This window comes from Letharia columbiana, assembly GCF_014066305.1.
Source record: "Letharia columbiana isolate WasteWater2 chromosome Unknown Sc0000024_s0, whole genome shotgun sequence".
Taxonomy (NCBI): Eukaryota; Fungi; Ascomycota; class Lecanoromycetes; order Lecanorales; family Parmeliaceae; genus Letharia; species Letharia columbiana.
In genome coordinates this window covers 476,548-488,573 of record NW_023501065.1, presented here as the reverse complement: position 1 = coordinate 488,573, position 12,026 = coordinate 476,548, and the positions used below count along the sequence as shown (strand labels likewise).

The 12,026-nt window shown below is 38.1% G+C and overlaps 5 protein-coding genes across 5 annotated transcripts; 2 read left to right on the top strand and 3 right to left on the bottom strand.

Annotated features, from left to right (window-relative positions):
- Window positions 1–281: 281 nt before the first annotated feature.
- HO173_007438 (uncharacterized protein) lies at window positions 282–1,904 on the bottom strand (the record flags this gene model as incomplete). The annotated part of the gene is made up of 2 exons (XM_037309342.1): window positions 282–1,646; window positions 1,755–1,904. The coding sequence occupies 2 exons, from the start codon at window positions 1,902–1,904 to the stop codon at window positions 282–284; spliced, it is 1,515 nt and encodes a 504-aa protein (XP_037163802.1).
- Window positions 1,905–2,204: 300 nt separating this feature from the next.
- HO173_007437 (uncharacterized protein) lies at window positions 2,205–3,416 on the top strand (the record flags this gene model as incomplete). Its single annotated transcript, XM_037309341.1, has 1 exon — window positions 2,205–3,416. One exon carries the CDS (start codon window positions 2,205–2,207, stop codon window positions 3,414–3,416), a length of 1,212 nt encoding a protein of 403 aa, XP_037163801.1.
- A 389-nt stretch (window positions 3,417–3,805) lies between these two features.
- Window positions 3,806–4,899, bottom strand: HO173_007436 (uncharacterized protein; the record flags this gene model as incomplete). The annotated part of the gene is made up of 3 exons (XM_037309340.1): window positions 3,806–4,121; window positions 4,197–4,728; window positions 4,794–4,899. The coding sequence occupies 3 exons, from the start codon at window positions 4,897–4,899 to the stop codon at window positions 3,806–3,808; spliced, it is 954 nt and encodes a 317-aa protein (XP_037163800.1).
- A 171-nt stretch (window positions 4,900–5,070) lies between these two features.
- On the top strand, window positions 5,071–5,584 carry HO173_007435 (uncharacterized protein; the record flags this gene model as incomplete). The annotated part of the gene is made up of 3 exons (XM_037309339.1): window positions 5,071–5,129; window positions 5,184–5,415; window positions 5,525–5,584. The coding sequence occupies 3 exons, from the start codon at window positions 5,071–5,073 to the stop codon at window positions 5,582–5,584; spliced, it is 351 nt and encodes a 116-aa protein (XP_037163799.1).
- Window positions 5,585–6,228: 644 nt separating this feature from the next.
- HO173_007434 (uncharacterized protein) lies at window positions 6,229–6,594 on the bottom strand (the record flags this gene model as incomplete). The annotated part of the gene is made up of 2 exons (XM_037309338.1): window positions 6,229–6,500; window positions 6,570–6,594. 2 exons carry the CDS (start codon window positions 6,592–6,594, stop codon window positions 6,229–6,231), a joined length of 297 nt encoding a protein of 98 aa, XP_037163798.1.
- Between the last annotated feature and the right edge of the window lie 5,432 nt (window positions 6,595–12,026).

Here is a 12,026-nt window from a genome sequence, read left to right as displayed (position 1 = left end):
GCCAGGCCTTTGCCACACTCCTGAGCCAATCAAAAAGGAAGACATCCTTCTAGTTGATCGATTCAGAGGCATCTTACCGTGGGTCACCGTTCTATCTCTGGCTCCAAGTCTTGGGACTCTACCCCCGTTGTCATGCATGTGAGGTATTTTCAGGAAATCATCTCTAATTTGATTAGTTGGCTACAATCGCAAGCACCTATGCCTTTTTCGATCGGTCTCCTTTCTTGTCTTGAAGCAAGCTTTGTTTTGTGGTAAATTATCTTGATTTCTAGTAACGCGCTTCAACGGAACTGAGAAAGGTTCAGTGGTACACTACTTCCTCGCCCTGCTCTATACTTCTTCGGCCCTCCAATGAATTCTCTTGGTTTAGGTAGTTCGCTTTCAGGTTGGAATCGCCATCTCGAGTCCTCAATCTTGGTGATTCCGTTTCTGCTTGGAGATATGTTGTCTCGAGCGGGAGTGATAACCTGACTGGGGCTAGTGCCGTTGGATAAGGTGTACGAGCTTGGATCCAGTGTCGCTCTAATTGCTTGCTGAGAGGCTGACTTGGACGGCGGAGGCATTGAAGGGGCTGGTGGGGGTTTTGCTGGCGTTGATTGCTTCAAGGGGGAAGAAAAAGCAGGCGTAGGCGGTGGGAGTGCCACAGGAGAGCTCGACGCGTTCCCAAAAGCATTCCGTGCTGCGTGCATTGCAACCGATTGACTAATACTATCACTATATGAAGAGTGTGGGCTTGGAGGAGGTGGTGGCGTTGAACGAGCTGGAGGCGGCCGAGGTGCTGCACCTGGTGGTAGTTGTGGAGCTGCATGGGGCGTAGGCGCATTCGAAGGAGGTCGAGGTGCTGAAGACGGTGGTGGTGGTGGACCTGGAGGGGGTGTATGCGCACTAGGAGGAGGTCGAGGAGCAAAGGTGGGCGGTGGTGGAGGAGCTGCGGGTGGAGAAGGTACAGCTGACGGTGGTGGTGGGGGCGCGGCTGCAGATGGTTTCCTTGAGGTTATTGGTGGTGGTGGAGGTTTTGCTACGCTCGGTGGTGGTGGTGGAGCCCGTGGCGGAAGCTCTGAATTAGATCGGAAAGGAGCGTCCGAATTTGGTCTTTGGGCTGGTTTTGGAGGAGGCTTTCTGAGGTTTGCAACAAGTGGGTTAGCTGCTGCAGATGGCTGCGGTGGTGAAGACTCCGTTGTATGTGGGCTTGGCCTCAAAGCGTTCAATCTCGGTGCCGTTGGGGGTTTCGGTGCGGAGGAAGTAGGTGGTTTTGGTGCTGACTGTCTTGACGTTTCCGGATCCGATATGTACGATGATTCTCGATCTGCACCGGTGTCCACACCTCCTCCTGTTTTTCTCAGCTTCGGTATACCGACCCCAGCAAAGATTCCTCCCAATTGTGGTGCTGCACTTGCTCCACTGCTGTCTCCACTTCCAGTAGTCTCACTATTGCTCCTTGCCCGGTTCGACCTTCCTGTACCTGCGCCTGGGACTGGAGGTGCGAGGCCAATTGGAGGTCTGCTCAGACCTGGGACCGCTGGTGCTCCGCCATTTGGCGGACCTGCTGAGGCCCCAGACGTCTTTCCTACGATGGGCGCAGATCGGTCATTCGTAACAGCCTTTTTCAACCTCGCGCCTTTGGTGATATCTGTCAGAAGAGCGCCCTGGAATGGATGTCAGTCTTCAGCGAGAGTCCTTGAAGGCAGCGCAGCATCGCTTGGATTACGAAATTGTAGGCATTGTAGGCTGAAGCAGCTTCCTTTCAAACGTACCCGATCTTTCGCTACCGTCGGCAGCGGCTTAGCAGGCAGTTTGCTTGGCCCCAGAGGACCTCCAGGTGGTGGAGGGGGCGGAGGAGGTCCGGAGCCTCCAAATCCGGGCATAGGCGGAGGGGGAGGGGGTGGTGGAGGAGGAGCGGGCATGTTGTTGTCTTTGGGGTTGTACTACTATCCCATCACATGAATTATGGTATATCTCTTGCCGGTTTTCAGACCCCACAAATTGAAGATACGATTTACCATAGGAGCTATGAGAATTGGACGTGCAATGATGTAAAGGGTATCGCATAGAATAGTACAAGTTCATAGCTGATGCCTTTGTCGTCAAATGCGCGGCCAAACTCCGCCCCGCTTGCTCTCCAACACCAGTTTTAGATTCTTTTGACGTGAAAGGAAATGGCAACCAGACTCTTCAGTCGCCCGCGAGCTCGGGTATTCGGTATAATGGTGGAGAATGCCAATGTTTGCACTTTGGTGAGATCAAGACATCATGCGAGAGTCTATAATGCCGTCTGCTTACGCAAGGCGAGTCCTGTCGTTATATCACATATAAGCCACTTGGCACGCTCATTAGCAACAGCGAGACCAGGATCGCCACCTAACAGAAGAATACCATCGCCTTCACGAACGGCTGAGCAGGTACTCGCTGAAGAGCTCGAAACAGCCGCGAGTGTGGTAAAATCTGACGCTGTACCAAGCGAATCGGCAGTTCAAAGCGCGTTGAAACTATGTGAGAATCTAGCACGGAGCGTTGTGGAGCCGATTGAGTCTCCAGAGACATCTACCAGCGTCGAAAAGACTCCAACCTCCAACCTACTGTCTCTCGATGAACAGTCTCGAGCCCCAATGATGTCCTCCCCTACGAAGACGCTATCAAGACGAATTCTCGAAGACCCCACTCCCGACAGTATCTCCTCAACCGCCCACAGCATCGTAACAGATCCCAAAGTGTTCATCACACCGGCTTTATTAGCTACCTATCTTTACACACAATCCGTTCTGGGCCGCCCTGAATCTTTCCCTGTTATCTTCGACCTTTATGCATCCAAACCGATACCCCAGCCAGGAAGACTACCAATCAAGTACAAAGACGCCAATCCAAAACGTGCTTCCTCAGCGGTTCCCCTTGTCCTCGCGCACTCTGCCTTGACCGCTGCCATTAAAGCCAAGGATCTCACTCTCTGCCTCAGTATCATAGATACTAGCGTTTGTACCACGGCTTACAAACGCAGTAAGATCCTGCGCCGCGCCCTTTTGCCATTCTCAGGACTGGCATTGACGCCTGCTGCGGCCTACGTCCTAGCTGCTCAGCTAGCTCATTATCAACACAGTATGGATCATCAGATGGCGACCAACATGGTATTCGCCGGAATTGTGGCATACGTAGGCTTCACGGCCACGATTGGAGTTGTCGCTATTACAACTGCTAATGATCAAATGGATCGTATAACGTGGGCAACGGGGACACCGTTGCGAGAACGATGGTTAAGAGAAGAAGAGAGAGCGTTAGTAGATCGAGTCGCAGGGGCTTGGGGATTTCAGGACGAGAACAAGAGGGGCGAAGAGGAAGGTGGAGAATGGGAGGCGTTACGAGAATGGGCACTAATGAGAGGGATGGTTTTAGACAAGCCAGAACTGATGGAGGGCATGGAATGATAAGCAATGGTAGAGTTAAGGACTAACCTATCATAGAGACCGAGCTCGAACATGGTATCAGCCGAAGCAATTGTAGCTTCTAGGAGGGAGTTACACGAGCCGGTATGGAATAGCTAAAACTCAAACAAGAGGCGTTAGTGGAACAGCTCGATCGGCCTCCGGTCTCTGCCCCCGTTCGCGTCGAGCATTTCAATCAGCTCTAGAGAAGGCCCGGCGACACCACACTCCCTGGGAACGTAGTACGGAGATGGGACGAAGATAAACGGTGCAAAGAGACGGATGTCTCTCGATGAATCAGTAGCTCAGCTAGAGAGAAGCCATCAATCTCATGGATCGAATCCACATGAGAACCAAAAGATTTGGAGTCAATCTCTGATCAATTTCATTGACTACGCTCTTCCAGCACGACCAACCTGAATGATCTCACTCGTCCTTTGCTCGTCACTCCTGAGCGCTGGCCAGCTTAGTCCGTCCGCTTTCACGAGCGTCATTTCTAGCTTGGTCCCCATGATCTTGTACATAGATCGAGCAGTATCGATAGGTCCAAACAATGGAAGCTCGGTTTTGTATCTCTTGTTGTCTTCCGTGGGCAGATCCAGAAGCACAGCGGTTTGGCTAGTGAACTCGACCTTTGCGCGGCCCTTGTCAATCTTTTTCAAGAACAAGCTTGCTATTACGCTCGTATGAGTCTGATAGAAATCATGCCTGTAAAAATGGTTGTCAACAAATCACACCCCATGATTTCCGGATACACCTCCGCTGTGGAGCACGCCAACCTACCTGACCTCTGATACTGCTTCTTCCTGTGCAGACTGCTTTTTGCTCCCCACGAAAAGGTGGTTGCTTTTCCGCTTGCAGCCCTCAATTTTCATGAATTCATCGAACTCCAGCACTCGCCTCTTGCAGCACGTCCATCCTTTGCTCCCTTCGTGGAACAGTGCTTGCCCTGGGTGGTAGACACATTCTTCGTCACCTCGCGATAAAGGAGATTCCACTGCAGAAGTGGCGTTACAGCCCCGTCGACGGCAAGTGATATTTGATGGTACTGGGATAGAAGGATCGTCGGAGTCTGATTCTGGGGGGGCAAGAAATGGGGTGGCAGGCGGAGCCGGCTGGGCCGCCCGGGGTGCCGGTAATTTCCAGATGGCGCCATTCGTAGCTAACGGTTTTGTTGGGGGAGGTACATCTTCTAAAACCTTGGGCGGTGGGCGAGGGGGTGTCTCGTCAACTGTGGAATGCTTTCCTGTAGTACAGGGTGGGATTGAAAGGAACTCGTCAAATGTCAAAAATCGAGGCTTGCAACATTTCCAGCCTATCTCATGGAGTCAGCCAGTGTTTGACAGATTCAGATAGGCCATTGAGAGGGCGCCCAGACACCTTTCTGCCCTTCATGAAATACTGGTGGGCCAGGGTGGTACACGCATTCTTCTTCGGTGTCTGTAAATTTCTTGCCACACCCATTATGGATACATTTTTGAGCCATATCTAGATGAGAGTTTGAGAGGAAGTAAAAAATGGGGTTTGTTTGCTGATGATGTCCTGCAATCGTTGAAGCAATATTGCCGCGGGCTTGGCGGTGGTGGCGGCTACCGCGCCGACCTCCGTCCGACGCATTGCTCTAATGTAGACGTGTTCGATTAAAAAAAAAATCAGAATGGCTTCTTCTTCCTCTAAAGCTCTAATCGCACTGGGTACCATTCTTCTTGCCCACGCGTAAGGCCCCCAGGGTTTGCTTCGAAAAGTGCTGACATTTCCAAAAATTCGCAGATGCTATTCAGCCTATGAGCACTCAGCACTTCACCTGGCAGCGGGCCTCCCGCTCGACATCTCGATAGAGACCGTCCTCTCAGTAGTCTTCATATGCGTTGGACTAGTCCTTGGTGCCGAAGAGCTCAAGCCAATAAGCTGGAGAGTATGGGCAGGGAGAGCTGAAAGAGAAAGCGGAGGGGGTGGGCCATTCCAGGGGTTGGAGGATAGGCTTGGCTTTGTGGATATAAGGGTAGGTCTTCCATGCAACCGACTGAAAAGAAGATGTAAATCTAGGTCTACGCCAATGTGCTAGATCTATCACTCAGGTTTCGTGGGCTGATGTCTTTCGATTCACTCAGGTAAAAAGGAAAGATTTTGCGGACTGGGTACGGGACCAGGGGAGCGATAACAAAGGGTGATGAGTGAGAAAGAAATGCCCTAGTCTTTTGGGTCAAGCTTCACTGACAGAGCAAAGCTTGCGGTTATACGCGTTGTAATTAGGTCGACATTCGAGATAGATACCCTTGAAGTTGTTGAGTCAGCCCTCAATTCACATATTATATGATATTCTATGTCAGAGATGTCACGCGCGAAACCACTGAGCATCCCCGCTAAATCAACTCTGGATTCGCATGAACCTCATCATCGGAATGAGAGCACGGCTGCCAAGGGAGGAGGATATCTACCATACGAAAAACCTCGAGCGTACCACGTAATTGCCAAAGTCTGCAGCAGTAGACTTCTGCCGTAGCCTTATGTCTCTCACCACCAACTGCTGCTGTGTTCAAGGCACGGGACGGATCTAAAATAGGACTGTTGTGAAAGGCAGATTTTGTTATCCTTGTATATCTCACGAGGCTAGAATTGAAGGACATACTGTACTGTTTGCCCGTTCTTGTTGAGGCTTACAGCCGCTCTTGTGTTCCTCGGGCTGTGGCCCTTCACCCATAGATCATCTCTCAGCTTCTTCCGGCGGACTGGCTCTTGAAACATATTGGCACCTCCAGGTTTTTGACTTCCAATGCTAGTAGCAAGTATCAACCATGACACTTTCCAATAGTCCTCACGCATGCTTCACTCCCCCAATTACACTGCCCTTCACTTTCGCCCAATCGATTTCGCCATCCATCTGCTCATCCAGCAGTCCGCATATAGCCACATTCTCGCCTCGAATCAAGTATAGGCCATGCGGAACTTCTTCGCTATCTTCGGGATCTTCATGTGGTCGGATTACGCGCTCGATGGTGTTTTGGAGGACGAGATTCGTCAACTGATCGCAGGAGAGCAGGGTGCCAGTCAAGGTTCTGCCATCTGCGGTGACGACCAGAACCTTTTCTGTACATGCACGATAGTCTTAGTACATGTTCTTAGGTTAGACTTGCAGGGGACAAAAGTGTTTCTCACGATCGACATAAGGCTGGAGCGACATGTCCCTTCAAGCGAAATGCCCCAATTGTAGACAGTTTTCAATGTTTTTGACTAATGCTACGACTGAGAATTCCGTGAGAACATTGACATTGGTGCTAGCGACACAAGGAAGTCTTGGCGGCAGAAGACATACATTCAAGGGCGGTAGGGTTTTTTGCAATGCTGTGTATCCGATAAACGCCGAGAACAGATTTCGCCCTATGTTGCTGGGGTCTCGGCGTTTATCGGATTGGCTAGTAATGAACGGAGGATATTATAAGAGTTTTCACGGAATATGGATTCCCTATAAGGAATATTACATCCAACCTAGAAATCTCTGAAAGGATCTTATAAGACTAAAGAGTCGCTATCTCGAGACTTAGGGGGTCGTTTAGGGGGTTCATAAGGGATTATAGACTTCGCCGAGGGCCCGGGTACCCCGTATTTAGACCCCAAGGCTCGATGATCGCTGAGCTCCCGCGGGCCTAGGGATCGAAAATATTTCAATTTAATACTAACCTCTATAATTTTATATTAAACGAGTAAAGACATATGAATTAAATTTATAATTATTTTTTTAATTAGGCCTATCGAGTAAATTTGAAGAAGCGATCTTTAAGAAGCGATCTTTGGGAAGCGAGCTTTGGGAAGCGATATTTGAATGCCTTGCTTTTTAATAATTATAAGATTAAATTTAGAAATTTTTAGAGTATTTAAAAGCGTAATCTACGCTTTATAATTTTAAAAAAAAATTAAAATTTTAATAGAAAATAGTAAAGTTATTAAAGGATTAAAAGTAGAGTATAGAGTAAGAGATTTTAATAGTTACGAACGCTAATTTATTTATTCGCGATAACTTAGATAGTCTAGCTAAAAAGCGTAGAGAACTCGAATTTATAAGAAAAGAAGGAAAGTAATATACGTATATCTTCTTTCTATATATATATATTCTCTTTTAATATATATATACTCTCTTAAATTCGATTAGCTTTCGCGTAGCCACTAGTCGTATAAGATATAAACTTCGTATATAGCTTTCTAGAAAATATTATCGAGACTCTTAGTGTACGAAGATATTAGAAGTTATTATTCTCGAAGTTTACTCGATTACTACTAACTTTCTATAAGAGTAAAGTCGAGATAATTAATCTATAAGCTATTATCGACGAAAGCGTTATAGCTATAGTTAGTAGAGTAATTAACTTTCTCGAATTAGTATAGATTATTTTAGCTAAAGATATTCTAATATTATATACTCGAAGTCTTCTATATATCTTAGCGTTTATTAATTTTTAAATAACTTAATTCTCTAATTAGCTTAATTATATTTCGAAGCTAATATAAACTATCTAGTAGCGATAAAAAAAGATATCTATATAAATTCTCTAAATTAAACTTTTCTTTAATTATTATAAAACTACTAGCGACGTTAGTATTCTACTATTTATTATTAAGAAAAGTCGATTTAAAGAATATAAAAAAGTTTAACTTCGAGATTTAATAAGCTTTATAAGATAAGAGTATTAGAGTTTTTAAAGATATATAAAACTCGATATACGCGGTCTTAATAGTTTCGACTAGAATAGTATATAATAAGTACTCTTTCTAGATCGACTATACTATTAATAAATTAATTTCTAACGCTATTTTATTAAACTAATATCTACTACTTTCGATCTTATATATATAAAGATTAAATATACTTCGATAAAAATACTTTATAGAGATTAATAATTATCTTATTTCTTTATCGAAGATTAGCTTTTAATAAGTCTATTTTATAATCTTAGATAAGAGATTAAAAGCTATTAATTTTAGCGATAGAATTAAAAGCTCTATTTTTATTTATTAATATCGCTATAAATTAAAAGTCTTAGCGAATAGAATATAAATTACGACTTATAATAAATTTAAGATATCGCGTATAGAGAACCTTCTTTAGCGATTACTCTATAAAAAGATTTAATTAAAAATTAATTTTATTTAAGTATTAATATAATAATAGCTATATCTTATTTATAATATTAATTAATTTTTATTTTATATATAGATTAAGTATATAGTATTAAAAGCGATATAAAAAGAGTTTTTTATTATTTTAAATTAACTAATTTCTAACTCGATACTCGAGATAAGAATTATTAATAAGATAATCGCTTTTATAATACTTAATCTTAATTTAAGAGATATTAATAAGAGACGATAAGATATTCTCTATTAGACTACTATTTAGATCTTATAAAAATATTATTTATTATATAGTTTTAGCGATTTAATTATATATTAGTTCTTAGATATCGCTTAAAGTTATTATCGAATCTTAATTTAAAAGTAAATTCTTATAGATTAAGTTTTATATCTTTATAAGAGATATTAAATTAAAAAATATAATATATAAATATTTAAAAATCTTTATAACGAGTTTCTTAGTTAAATAAAGATTTATAAAGGCTTTATTTATATAATATCCTACTTTCTCGCGATAATAAATTAAATTAAGTGTAAGATAGTAGAGATAATTAAGAAGTTAAATAATATTATAAAAAATTAGAATATAGATATTAGCGATATTAATAATTAAGATAAATTAATAAATCTAAATCTATTATTTAAATAGTTTATTTTTATTTTTATCTATCCCCTCTTTTATCTCTAATTTATTTAATTTAATATTAATTTAATAAAGTTACTCGATATAGTCTTTCTCTATAAAGATTTTTACGCGTAATATTTTATATATACTTAAATAAGAGTAGTTTATAGATTTAAGTCTCTATAGATTTTTAAATAGGGTACCTTCGTTAAGACGGCTATCTTAGCTAAATAGTCGAATAAAATAAATAACTTTTAAATTAACTACTAACTTTCTATTAAATATATATATTTCTACTATAACTTAGACTTAATAAGCTTAATATAATTACCCTCTCGTAATATTCTATATTATTAAAGTATTTTAATAATTTAGATCTAAATTTTATTAAGTTCGATTCGATCTTATTTCTTCTAAATTATTATACGATATTTATATTAATTATTTTATTATTATTAATAAATCTATTTATTTAGAAGATTCTAAATAATTTTAATTAGATTAAGATTAGATAATTATATAAGATATTCTAAAGTCTTAATTTAATTATCGAATTTTAGCTATATAGCGATATTTTTCATATTAATCTTAATATTCTTCTTACTTCGAATTATTTTATAATTTAAATTATTATCTTTTTATAAAATATTATAATCGTATTTAATTTATAATTAATTTATACTCTAATAATAGTTTAAAAGCTAATATTTAATATAATACTCTATTATTATACTATTTTCAATTAACTAAATATTAAAACTATAGAAAAAATTCGCTTTCTACTAACGAATACGCTTTTAATATTCTTCTTCGTTATTATTCTTTAAACGACGACGTAATTTTAAGAGTTTTTTAATTATAATTCGAGGTCGATTAAGCTCGTTATAATAGAATTATAATTTATCTTTATAATATTATAAGACGTTTATAAGTATATAAATTAAGATATCTTACTTTAAAGATATAGACTATATATTTTAAGAGTTTTTAGCGATATTAGCGTTTTAAAATATATGATTTTATTATATAAATCTAACGTTTTAATACTTTTCGTTCGTCTATATAATAAAATATTAAAAATCATCTATTATATAATACTCTTAATTATATTTATATTTATATTCTAGCCTTTTCTCTATATTCGACTTTAAGACTTTTATTATAAGCGTATTCTTAATATACTTCTTAGTTCTATAACTAGCGAGCCTTAACGAAGATATCTTCTATTATATTATATCTTCTTTTTATCTATATAATTCGATATCTTAGTTATCTTATTTAATATATCTATATTAATATTATATTTATATTAATTCTAATACTATAATTAAGATTAATTTACTTATTTTATTTATATTAGCGAATAAATTTAAAGAAATACGCTAATAGAGACTTTAATAAGAAATTAAGTTAAGCTATTATATTTCTTAAATAAATCTATTAAATAAATTAATTAATTTTAAAGAGTCTAAATAAAATAATGAAATAATTTCGATAAATAGTAGTTAAGAGATAAAGAAGATATTAAATTATTTATATAACTAGCGAATCGAAAGAAATAATTAATATTATTCTATATTTTTATATTTAAAATATATATTAATAGTATTACTTATAACTTTATATATTATAATATCTAGAATTTTAATAAGACTCTAATTAGATAAAAAACAATCGAGTTATAATTAATTTAAGATATTATTTTTTAAAACTTTTTTATATATAATTTCTTTATAAGATAAAAAACTCTTTAAGCGAAGTAAGTATACTCGAAAGACTATTATTTAAAGTATTTATAATCTTCTTAACGTCTTAAATAATTAAGAAATAAATATATTAAATTTTTATAAAGAAATAATCTTATTTTAGACTTTATAGTAAAAAAATTTATTTTTAATATCGAATAATTTTAATATATTTTAGAGAGACTTTATTATTCTCTAATATATCTAATATTCTTAATATCTATTCTTTCGAAGTATTTAAACTTCTCTTTACTTTATTTTAAATCTTTCTTTCTTCTTTCTTATAATAAAGTTTAATATTAAAAAAATAAATTAAATTAAGATCTTATTAGAGTAAATTAAGTTTTAATAAATATTAGAATTAATATAGATATAATATTAATATAGATATATTAAATAAGATAATTAAGATATCGAATTATATAGATAAAAAGAAGATATAATATAATAGAGAATATCTCCGCTAAGGCCCGCTAGCTATAGAGCTAAGGGGTATATTAAGAATACGCTCGTAATACTACCCCCCCTTCGTTAAATTATATCTTATAATTAATAAGTAAAAAGATAGAAAAAATGGATATATATATACGCTTAACATCTAAAAAATAATAAAAGCAGTAAAGAAATAATCGTATTCGAGAATCTTAGTATCGTATTTTTCTTTATAAGAGGTATTAAGAATAATAGTAGCTCTTTATATTTACGCTATAGCGATATCGCTAATCGAGATATAAGTATATATAAAAAGTCTAACCGAGAGAAAATCGATATAATATAACGAAAATAATATTTATAGACGTAGGAGTAAATAATAGTAATTTTCGAATCTATATCTAAGCGGATAGAATATCGATGAAATAATACGACGTAATTAGTTAAGAGCTCTCGAATCGAATCGAGCCGTAGGCGCTAAAAACTCTAATTTAATATTAAGTAAGTTTCTTCGTAGAGTGCTATATAATTAATATCGATAAAGACTATTAACGACGATAGTAAGGTTTATAGATAATGTATTATAACTTCGAAAGATACTTAAATATTAATTAGTAAGGGATTCTACGCGGAAGGCTATATATAATATAATTTTCGATCGATATTGTTACGAGCGTACCCTTG